Source organism: Pleuronectes platessa, chromosome 18 (genome assembly GCF_947347685.1).
Source record: "Pleuronectes platessa chromosome 18, fPlePla1.1, whole genome shotgun sequence".
Taxonomy (NCBI): Eukaryota; Metazoa; Chordata; class Actinopteri; order Pleuronectiformes; family Pleuronectidae; genus Pleuronectes; species Pleuronectes platessa.
The window spans coordinates 17,012,375-17,024,549 of NC_070643.1; the positions used below are offsets into that span (position 1 = coordinate 17,012,375).

The 12,175-nt window shown below is 44.3% G+C and overlaps 2 protein-coding genes across 2 annotated transcripts; both read right to left on the reverse strand.

Moving 5' to 3' along the window:
• Nucleotides 1-79: 79 nt before the first annotated feature.
• On the reverse strand, nt 80-7,331 carry s100u (S100 calcium binding protein U). Its single transcript, XM_053446647.1, has 3 exons — nt 7,171-7,331; nt 4,440-4,568; nt 80-4,118 (listed from the first exon to the last, which is right to left on the reverse strand). The coding sequence occupies exons 2-3, from the start codon at nt 4,557-4,559 to the stop codon at nt 3,501-3,503; spliced, it is 738 nt and encodes a 245-aa protein (XP_053302622.1). The 5' UTR covers nt 4,560-4,568; nt 7,171-7,331; the 3' UTR covers nt 80-3,500.
• Nucleotides 7,332-9,217: 1,886 nt separating this feature from the next.
• s100a11 (S100 calcium binding protein A11) lies at nt 9,218-10,822 on the reverse strand. Its single transcript, XM_053446985.1, has 3 exons — nt 10,663-10,822; nt 10,431-10,579; nt 9,218-9,510 (listed from the first exon to the last, which is right to left on the reverse strand). Exons 2-3 carry the CDS (start codon nt 10,557-10,559, stop codon nt 9,376-9,378), a joined length of 264 nt encoding a protein of 87 aa, XP_053302960.1. The 5' UTR covers nt 10,560-10,579; nt 10,663-10,822; the 3' UTR covers nt 9,218-9,375.
• Nucleotides 10,823-12,175: the final 1,353 nt, after the last annotated feature.

Consider the following 12,175-nt stretch of genomic DNA (forward strand, 5'->3'; position numbering starts at 1 on the left):
TCTCCATCACACTCACACAAACATGCACACACACAATAACGGGATGCGAGCACAAACATAGGAGGCCACGGATGGAAAGTATATTGTCGTCACAGTTTTTTTATTCAATTTGAGCCATTACATGTTTACAGAGAATAAGCAAAAAAATGATACAGCGTTACATGTGAAGTTGAAATACGAGCAGAGTGGACTTTGCTGGAATTGCGAAGTGGACTGGAACGAGTCCAGCTGCTGAACACACACGCCCTCTCGTGCTTGGCGGCAAATAAACATGAGTACATCGAAGTACAATGATGAAAGCCTGCACTACATCCTGGGAATTGTCCCATAGTCACAAACATTCCAAGAAAATGAGCCTGAAGAGCACATCAATATACTTGTATGTACACTTATTATATCCAATGGGGGGGGGGGATTATCAGCACAGGCTTTTATGTTCATCTACTGTGTGTGGATGAATGGGACTTATTGTGCAGCGATGAGAAATCTGGCTGCGAACACTCCCTGCCGATAGTCTGCTGTGTTTGGTTCCAGCATGTTTTTAATCTGCATGGAGTTAAAGCTGGGTGCGGTTTACACTAAGGGACAAGCAGCGAAAACTGCCAGTGGAGACGGATCAGAGCTGCGGCGCTCAGGGCTCAGTCCGTCTCCGACTCAAAGAAAACATTCGCCGACATAAAACAATTTCCAGATGATGTTTAACCCAGGTCTGTTGGAAAGTGCAAGTCAATAGTCAAGTGAATTTCGCTTGATCCAGTTTCGTCTTATCATGGTTTTGGCTTAGAAGGAAGGCGAAGATCACATTTTAAAACTAGTAGAGAAGTGATACAATCTGAGTTTTAAACTAGCCTGAGCTGGGAAGCAGAAAACAATGTGTGCAGCTTGGCAATGTGTCTACACACATGTGCGACTTAAAGATGCAAGGGCCGAGGACCATATACATGCTGAACAGGAAACTGGCTGTAGATGGTGCAAGAGAGTGATATGTCTCCATAATTCACAGGAAGTACCATTATTAGAAAATGTTTTTATATAAAAAAGGACTATAGCTTTTTATTAAAAAAAACTAATGATAAAGACTAAATTGCCCCCAAATGTCTTAATAAGTTTGTTAGTAGCAGATCATGCAGGAAACATAGCAAACTACAGCATGAGTGTATACAGGCTGAGCAGAGCGAGGGTAAACGAAAGAGTATTTACAATGGGAGTGTCGCAGCGGAGCAGGCAAATCACATGACTCGCTTTATTTGTCTTGACCATTTTGCTGCCGAACAGTTTGAAACGTCTGCTGCTGTTACCACATTTGTTGGTGTGCCAAAAACATGTGTGTGTGTGTGTGTGTGTATGTGTGTGTGTGTGGCTGTGTGTGTGTGTGTGGCTGGCCAGGTAGACCTATGAAATAGCAATCCTGCAACCCGAGCCTTTTTCTCATGACTGCATTATTGATGAGGGGACAATTTACAGATCATTAAATTGTAATTAACAAATTGCATTGTAATGTGACATAGATCAATGTTTCCAGTGATCTCCATAGTGGTCCAAACAAGAAACAATTAGGTTAAAGAGTTAAATATAAAGCGGCCATGTAGAACTTAAATAATGGCCCCAGTAATGCTAAACACAATGCTAACATTTAGTTTTCTGATAGCATGCAACATCTTATCATTGGGCTGCCGTACAAAAGATAACACCACATAGAATCAGACCGATTGGCTCAGTATTCTGCTTTACTCCCACAAACAGCACCACCTCTGACACTCAGCACCTCGTCTAATGGGCAGGATCAGTGGAGAAATTATTGTGTCACAGGGTGTGTTTCACATCAAATGCCTAATCCAGCAGTTTCCCAACATATCAGACTAAAGGATCCAGTTGCTTTTGTCAGACGGGGTCTCTACACTGTCGCAGGGCGTGGCTGATAAACACACAGTGGAAAACAAGCAGCTACTATTTTGAACAGAGCCTAAAGAGAAGACTCCGATCCAGACCTGCACCTTTACGGGTCAGGAAGTATAATATGACCATAATAGCGCTACAATAACCACATATGCACTATATCATAAAGGACTGGGTAAAAAGTGCCAATAGGTGACAGCTGATAAGGGTTTCTTTTCTACTTGGTGTTTGTTATCTTTTTCTTCTCCACCAGCTCTAAACAACGTGGATTAAGTTGCATGACCTGCTCCTCCAGTGACCAGCTCACTCCCACTAGACCAGTTCAGGCTCCTTTTTGACCCTAATGGTTCTTTGATGTGTATTCTATCCCTCGGACCTAAATCATTTAGCCAGGGGGCCACGCCTGATCTTCCAGTTCCTAATTGATGGCCGACTACGAGTGAGGGGAATATACTGTAGGCTCCAGATGAATCCCATCTCTTATAGAGTAAAAACCAAAGAGACAAAGAGCCCGTAAAGTAGAATAAAAGAGAGAGAGAAAGAAGAGGGTGTGATGGAGTACAAAATTAGGATGAGCAAAGCTTCAGCAAAACAATATGTTTATTGTCATGCCAAATCAGTTCCATAGCACTGTGAGTTAATAGAGGAGAACGTTAAAAAATGATTAAGCGTTACTGACAGATATTCATGCAACCAATATGAGAATAGTTTAAGATTTGGGGGTTTGCGTTCTTGCCCAGAGTTAGACGAGAAGATTGATACCTCACACTCATATCTGTCCAGTAGATAGGAAACTGTGCTCAGTAGCTAGATAGCTTAGCTTAGCATAAAGAATGGAAACAGTGGGAAACAGCTTACCCAGCTGTGTCTAAAGGGGGAAGAAAGTGCACTCGAGCAGCTTCGGAGCTCAAAATATCGTGTTTGGTTAATCATAGAAAACCCAAAGTATAAGAAAGATTTATCTATTCAGTAGCGGATTCCCTCTGTTTCCAGCCTGTATGCTAGGCTAAGCTAAGCACCTGCTGGCTGTAGCTCCGTAATTCAATAGCCTGGGTAGGAAAGCTAATAAGCACCACTCCCAAATATGTCAAACTATTTCTTTAAGCCATTAGTACCTAGCAAGATGTATACTTGTGATATTATACCCGGAAGACTGAACTGTAATTGATGTAGGGCTGCATGACACAACTGTGGAAGAACAGTCTGCAGCGGTGCGTTCATGTGCAGGGGAATTCATTCTTTCAGTAAAGTTTTCACAGGGATCTGGCATGCACAAGATCATGTACGTCTGCATGCAATCATAGTATATTGTCATGATGAGGTAAATGTGCTTTAATATAGTGGGATGCACATGCTGTACATATGAACATAGTGGTAACTAGGAATATAAAGCAATAATTCTACTATTTCATGGACACGTGTTATTTATCATGTCTAGGGAGGGGGTTTCTTCAGAGTTGGGTGGGTAGTGTTTGAACAACAACTTTTGTATTTCAAAGTTGTGAGTTTAAAAAAAACAAACTTTAGTGGCTTACAAACTTATTTTTGGCAACGTTAATGCTATGTTTTGTGTGTGTGTTGTGTTTTTTGTTGTGGATTGTCCCCTATGAGGTCGCCTCCTCTGTCTTCTTCTCCACCTCCTCCTCCACTGCTGCAGCCACCTTTTCTACAACCTCCTCCACCTTCACCGTTTCCACCACCTCGCCCTCTTCCTTCACCACCACCTCCACGGCCGCTGCTGCCACCTCTGCAGCTGGAGCCTCTGCTGCTTCTGTCACCGCTGCCGCCACCGCTGCCGCCGGTACCTCAGCCGCCGCCGGTACCTCAGCCGCCGCCGCTGGCTCCTTCTTTGCGACATCAGGCTGCGTCTCTCCCTCTTCTTTTACTGCTACCTTTACTTCTAGGTTTGCATCCGCCTTTGCTTCTACCTTCACTTCAGCAACTGCGTCTGCTTTTGCCTCTTCATTTGCTACAGGCTTGGGCTCCTCCGCAGCCTCTGGGGTCGCCTCCGGCTTCTCCTCCACTTTGTCGGGGGAGCTTTGTGCCACTTGTCCGGAAGCAGCACTTGGGGCGGGTTCCTCTTTGGCGAGGGTTCGCTGGTCACTGAGCGCGACCGCCAGGTAGCCGACCAGCTTCAGGTACTCCTCGAAGCCGACCTTGCCGTCTTGGTTTTCATCCAGACCCTGACCCATGTTGCTGACCGCCTCCTTGCTCCCTGCGTCCTGGGTGGTGGCACACAAACAACCATGAGACAACCAGGCATGATGATGGGTAATTCTACCTGGACACTCGATGGTGAAATCACAATACACTTTTAATAAATGTCTCTCTATCAGTATCAGTGGCTCTCTTTACATTATCATGCTGATTAGTGTTATTCTATCATATTGTTCCAATTCATCTACTGTGTATTTCACCCCAATTTGGTCTTAATGCTCATGTTAAAAAGGTTCAGACTCTCCCCTTGTGATGAATACTGTGAACAGGTTACATAATGTAAGTGCTGGTAAAGTTTCAGAATAGTAGAATGAAGATTTCCTAACCGACAGGATGTTGCTGAACTGGGACTTGACGAGGCCATGGAATTCTTTCTTCCCTAGGTTCTCCTTTCCTTTGCTCGACTTCAGGAAGACCTTCACTATGGTCTGAATAGCATCCTCCATGACTCCTCTCTGTGGGGAAGACACTGATATCAGAAATATACTTATACACATAAAGATAGATAGATAGATAGATAGATAGATAGATAGATAGATAGATAGATAGATAGATAGATAGATAGATAGATAGATAGATAGATAGATAGATAGTTCATTTGACTGCTGTTGATTGTCGTATTAACCACATTCAGACTATGGACACATCTAGTGGAAAATGAAACAGAGGATATCCTCGTGTCCCCAGAGCGGCGATGACGGCGTGATGGTGACGTGAGATACGTGGAGAGGGAGAGACGGAGTCTGACCGAGAGACAGGTTCTGTTGCACAATGGAAGGTCTGATCTTTGATAGGTCATCTGATCTAGTGAAGTAACCGAGGGGACTGGGCTTCAGATTACCTGAGGGATTACCTAGTCCCTGTCTGTTCCGCTCTCTCTCTCTCTCTCTCCGTCCTTCTGTCTCTCTCTCCCTCTCTTGCCAGCTGTACCTGCCTCTCTCGTTCAGTGGCACTAGCTCATCCTTGTTTTCACTCTGTCGGCCCTTTTTTCTCCTCAAGCTTCTGAGCCTTCAGACTGTTTTGCACAAATACACAACCCTAATGAATTAGACAGTCGGGGCCCGGAATGGATTACACATCCGCAGCTGTAAACACGCAGCCATTTAAAGGTGAACTTAGACGATACCTGACTAAGATAAAAACAAACAATCAGAAATGTGGGTTTCGACAGATGTAGAGATAATCTACAGACGTTACATGCCAGGGGGTGACACAACTTTGCAGGAATTCCATTCATTGCTGTCTGAGGAGCTCACTTAGACAGGAATTTACAGGCTAACACCGAGCAGGGACACGACACGTTAAAGCTGACAGTACTGGTCTGTCAGCAGAGCACACAGCGGGTGACACAGAACACACACTCCGAGGACTCCGGCGGCTTCCTGCTCGCATCAGCTAAATGGTCATTTGTAAAGTGCAAATTTATGTCTCCGCTGGAGTGCATGTCCCACTCGAGCAGTCCCCAGGAGCATACAGAGGCCGAGAGCATGTGCCTGCTAGTCTCATTATCACACGAGACACCGCTGATAGGTGTGGCGTACACGGGGCCATTAACATCTACAATTTCACTCGACCCCTTTCTAGATTCTTCAACGTGACATAACGATCTCTAACTGTCTGACCCCACGTTAACATCATACACACCACAAGTTTGCAAATATGTAAAGTGAGCCAATCTCATCTGATTGTCGATGCAGCTGCTATTGAGGAATAATCATGTTTTGAGTATAAAACTGATAAATTGAGCACAGTTTATATTAAAAACCCGTCCCTGGACCATGTCCTTTGATAGATCATGTTATGGACACAGTTTGCAGGAGCTTTAGGGGACTTCTTCACTTATTCCTGACCTAGGGACACTCCCTCTGCAGCAGTAGAAGCCTACACAGGGGCCTTAACGGCTCTCTGTGCGTCCCGACTAAAAAAAACACACCCAGCAAAGACGTTCTGTCCATTCTCACATCCATTATTTACTCTGTCAGCTGCCTCAAGGTGCTCGTTTGGAGCCAAGGCATATGTCCTAATTTTGACAAAAGTGTTCAAGACATGCGTCCCACGTCAGATCTTCGTCTTGTCCCACTTAGGACACAAACTAATCACCGGTATTTGTCTTAAAGCCCCTCCACCCAAAAAAAAACACCCTGCGCAAATAATTAAACATACAGGCCTACAACCAGAGGTTTCCCGTTTCCCTCCAGAGCCCGGAGAAGATTGAGTGTTCCGTTACCAAATGGGAGAATGCGATACGGTACGTGCGCAGAGTAATGACAATACTAAAGCTCGTGTGTCATGAAATATTAACAGAGGAACAAGTTAAGTTGTGGCTGTAGATTGCGGTGAGCAGACGAGCGGGCTGGCTGTCTCTCATCCAGCTGGGTTTCAACGCGCAGACGACTGGACGCTGGCGGGGACGCGTGCGCCACCCCATCCACAAGGTGTGCCAGGACGCGTAGATCAATATTGAAAGGCACTATTGAAAGAAAGCCGACACAAGTGACATCGCCGTGCTAATAAATTAAATGAATAAATAAATCCACCCGGTCTGAGAGCCAAGCTGTCACTCCGGTGGGCCCCTTAATAAAAAGAATACTGTGCGCAAAAGGCTCATTTAGCGCAAAATGTGGCTTTTACGCGCGGCCCGGATGCCAACTGGAAAGACTGTGTTCGCGCATTCTGTCACCTCCAGTGCAGCCACTTCAATGTTTGATAAGCGCCTCACATTTGATCGGCAACTTGACAACGGATCTACATCAAAATATCAAATATCTTTCCGGGATGGCAGAGAGAGGGAGCATATGGTGATCAAACACTGTGCGGATCAGTGCGTTAAAAGCACAAAATCCACCAGGAAACTATCATAATTTACTTATTTTCCCAAAGTGCAACGTGAGCCCTGCCACAGTGAAACCCTGCCGCGGCCACACCGAGTTTCATGGGACGGCTCTCTGCAAAGCCGCCTCCACCGAAACGTGGCAAAACACCCCGCGAGCAAACCCAGCGGAGGAGAAACTTCCCCCCCAAAAAAATTGAAATCCAGGAAAGACGCATTCAACTCACCGTAAACTCGTCTGCGGGACAAGAGCAGTGTAATAAATGCGCACAGTTGTGAGTTTCTGCCTTCTCCGCCTTTCAAACGCTGCTTTGCGCGCACAGAAACTTGCCAAACTAGTAGGACTACAGAACCTCTTCCGTGATTTGGCTTTTCTTTTTTTTTTTCTTTCCTTAAAACTTTTCCCCCTGACAAGTCAAAGGGCGTGTACCTGGAAGAGCGAGTGAGTGAGAGGCAGAGCTGGGAATGTGGAGGAGCCTTTTTTGTTTTACGCTTCAGCCAAAACGCAGAGAAAAAAGTGGGATCAGAAACTTATTTAACTCGTTTTTATTTTTTTTTTAAAACTGGATTTGTCTTTGGCTCGTGTGGCCAGCTGTGGCACGTCATGCGTGAATTGCGCAGTTACACGCCTGCTCGCCAGGCTTGTGGCTGTGGAGCGGCGTCGTCTGCAGGGACGAGGAGACGGGGCGGATTACTTCATCTGCACAGAGTCTCAGTCTCACGCAAAACTATTTCACTTATTAAAAGTAGAAAAAGTGAAGATATTACACATATTTACTATCCTGTTTATGAAGGAGGTGCCTGTTCTTCTATGTCATGACAAATTAGTTTGGCACCAAAACTTCCCAACATGAACAAAACCGCATTTTCAACCACAGGTGACAGCTGAAGCGTCACTTCGGGAAATGTGAGAATAAAAGGACTCTTCACCGGAGAGACCGTGTGGGTGTCAGAAGTGGTTCAAGACCTCAAGCAACCTTGCCAGATTGTTAACAGTGTTTTCAAGAACTTTGTGTTGTTTGTAGATTACCCACACAGATACTAGAACCCGGATTCTTTCTATGGATGGATGAGATATAATCCTCCTGACTAAGAGGCCTTCCCTATAGCCACAGACACTAGTGTGTGCCACTGATATACACAGAGGACCCAGGAGATGGGTGCCCTGCTCCTTTAGTTATCAGACCCTTACAATCCTGCTATGGAGGAGGTGCCTCTTCTCTTATGTCACTAGTTACGGTGACCTTGAGTATCTTGAAAGGCGCCTTATAAATAAAATGTATTATTATTATTATTATTATTATATTATTATTATTAGTTGGGACACAGATTGGAAATATCCCCCCTTTTTTAAACATGAACAAATCCATATTTTATCATCAGAATTAGTTTGTGGCCATGATCCTTTCCCAAAGGTCACTTTGGCAATGTCAGAAAACAAAGTATTCTTCACTGGAGAGCCGATGTGGGTGGTAAGAAAAGTGGTGCAAGACCTAAAGCAGCCTTGCCAGATTCTTAACAGTTCTTTGGAGAACTACGTATTGTTTTTAAGCCCCAGCCCAGATTACATCTCACTGTGTCTTTCTGTGGAAGTCTCCGTGCTGTGGGAGCGCTCCTGACCAAGAGGCCTTACCTAGAAGCCACCGGGCACATACAGTCTCTGCCACAGACACACACACAGAGCCCAGTGGACGGGTGCCCTGCTCATTTAGTCCCTCACTATGCTGCTGCTGACTCATCTGCCCGTCACCACTCCTCCCAGACTGGCACCTCACCGTGTGCAGTTTGGAGACAAAGGTCACATTTTCTTATCTCGCCGAAGGATCTACATTCTCACTAAGCAGCATTTTTTTCCTTTTCTATTTTTGTAAAATTAAAACAGGCCTATGGGCCATAAAACAGCTGGGGAGCGTGCCAGCACACATAACTCTGTCTAGACATCAGCATTAATACAAAGTGACCCTAACTCCCAGAATTACCAGTGAAACAAGCAAAAATGCAATTTTAAATTCAAGACACAAGATGTCCTCCCAAACATGACGGGATGCATTGGGTTCCCTCGTGTCCATGACAGCCAGGAGTCTTAGCATCCCTGCTGCTGTGATGCATGGATGGGTAACTTTCTAGAGGCATTATGACCCTCTATGGAACAGGATATTGTCCGCATGCTTGCAGCAGTGACACGTATAGGGTTACAGGCCTCTAAATCAAGGCTGTAATTCACTGTGCGGCTGAACATCATGCAGTGTGGTGAATGACTGACAGGAGACGGAGTGTTGGTGGCCTCGGGTTCAAGACAATGAAGCCTTTAATTCATGGTTGCCAAATGGTTGACTGAAGAGTCACACACGAGATAAATGAGTTCAAATGCCTCTTGAGTTTACAGCTGGACAGCTTCGGTTGGGTTGATTGGTTGTTGCACAATCGGATCTCTACTGGCCGAAGCCGCCCTGTTGGCTCGCTAGTTTCCCAAGCAGCTGCCAGAACTCGGAGAAGGTCAGCTCGCCGTCGTTGTTCTCGTCCAGCGAGCCCATGAGCTGCTCCACGGCCGCCGGGCTGCTGTAGTTCTGTGAGGGATCAGAGAGACTTGGGTTAATGCAAAGTGAGCTGCAGCATCAGCTCCTCTGGAAGACTGTCCTGCCACCTAATGGTGGAGTGAAGGAACAAATACAACTGATGAAGCAAAAACAAGAAACAAACAAGTTTCCTCATAATGAAATCCTCATAATTATATTTAATCTGTTGTAGTGCATTTTTTTGTACATATTCTGTATATATTGGTAGACTGCAGTAAGAGATGGAAATCAATATATTTTGCAGTATTTTTCAAATGTGTGGATAAACAGTGCTCAACTTGATGTAGGTTCAAATGACACTTTACACAAATTTGGATATAGCTGGTGACAAATTTGATTATCGGTGATTAATCATTCAAGCAGTTCTCAAGTAAATCTTTATCAACATACTTTTCAAACTGAAAATCTTTATTCTGTCAGCCAGAGAAAGTGAACCTTTGTAAGACATCACCCAATTGTATCATCTTACGGAGGAGATGCTAATATTTATTTCAATAAAAAGTTATTCACTGATTATATATGACAAAAATTTTAGTTTACTAGAAGAAAATTAAATTAAATTGCGGCAGAGTCCCTCATATGGTTACACATAATCATCTAGTACTAAAAGCATCTACTCAGTTTGTGCAAAACCTATAAGAAATGTGTTACTTAAGAAAACAGTGAAAAGTCATAAAAGAGAAATGCTACATTGCGCAATTGCAAACATTTAATTCCTGTGGGCTGCTAATGCATTTCTGAAGAAAGATAAAAGTACAGTTACATGGAAAAGCAATAAGTCTGAATAACAGTTGAGTGACGTCACCTGAATGCTGCTTAATAAACCTGTTTCTTTTTGTTTGTCTGTGACCAGGAGGCAAAGAGGACAATAAATCAGCGGGAAGATCGTTTGAGATCTATCTGGGTTGTACCTTGGCGTAGTTCGGAAGCTGGGAGGCCAGCAGTTTCTCAAATTCATCTTTGCTCAGGGTGCTGGCGGATCCATCCTTCCCAGCGAAAGCCTTGAACTGGGTGACCAGGGTGCAGATGGCAGCTTCCATGGTGGATTGTGTGCGAAGGCCTGAGATAAATGAAGGAGTGAAACAATCAGATCACACAAGAAACAAGTCAAATATTGTCGTAAGCCGGCGGCTGAGATCTCACCTGTTGTGTTGAGATACGGTCTGGTGTGTTACTGCAGATGCCAAGAACCTCGTCCACTCCACTCTCAGATCACCTCTCTGAATATATATGCTTCGTGCTGATGCTCACATCAGCGGAAAAAACCCTCGACCTTCCCTCTTGTCCCTCATCCAGCCGCCCGCCCTCATCTGCCTGATTTCCACTGGCCTCGGGGGCACACATCACAAAACTGCCACTTCGACCTGCAAAGGACAAATTTGTACTGATGGTGGCACAAAACCCATTTGAGTGTGTTTACAGAGCAAAGGATTTGGTGATTTCATCCTTGTCAGGCCATTGCAATCAAGTGACAGAATCGTGTACGCCTCAGCAGGAATTAGTTTATACAAAACACGACAGGAGGAACACGCACTGTGACATATAGGCTACATCGGTCAGGAGGAAATGTGAGTGTAAGCGTTAAACCCCTCTCTCATGTCTCCTCTATATATTGTCTGTATGATATTTAGCAGTTGGAGATCGAGGTGTACGTAGTTCAGTTTCCTCTTCATCCAAGTACCTGGAGATCATTGAGAGAACATGCTCTCCCTCGAAGAATTAGAGGAGAGAATAAAGTACAGAAACATGCAGAGACGCCTGCATGATGACTTGTTTGAAGAAGTTGAAGAATGACAAGAATCCCCACGCACGCTCAAAGAAACTGACTCGTTCTCAATCATTGTTCACATTCTCCTTCATCTGGATCTCTGTTCCTGTGTGGCCACGGGCTGGAAGTGAGGTGGTGTCTGTGAATGTGTCAGTTCCTGTTCAGAGGATTTAATATGGTTGTAAATATTTCCCCTCGTGTGCTAGCATAGCTGTGAACAAGGTGTTATTTTCGCCCCCGTGTATGTGTGTGAGTGTACAAGATAACTCAACAACACATGGGCGGATTTACACCAAACTTGGTGGGAATATTACTTGAGAGGGGTTCTCCAGATGATTACCGTTTGGAGCTGATTGGTCAAAGGTCAACAAAAATATGGTCGGAGAAACACATTTTCCAAGATTCTCCGCAAATTATTGAATATGAAGTGATAAATAAGATCAGAAAATGGTATAATGCATTTTTCAGAACTTATAGGGCTGAACGGCATGACCTGAATCCTATTTATATCCTAAAATAATCTGATCATATGTTTGGAATGACAGAAGTAGGGCGTCACTCTAAAGTCAGAAAAATATGTCATATAGTGCACACAATTATGCCACCAATAAGATTAGAGACACAATCTACTGCAGGTTTATATTAACCAATCATTCTATCAATGTATCCTATGTTATAAAATGACGTAATTATGAATTGAGTTCAATGTAAACAACGTAGCTTTGCCTGATGGGGTTATGTACAACCTGTACATAACCTCTGATGCTCTTCAATTAGTTTGTGATCATAGCTGTGATAATAAATACTCGTCATACCGTCACTTTCACTTTCTAGTTGACACTGAGTGCGATGTCACACGTCACCTATTGTTGAGTATCATCGTAAATC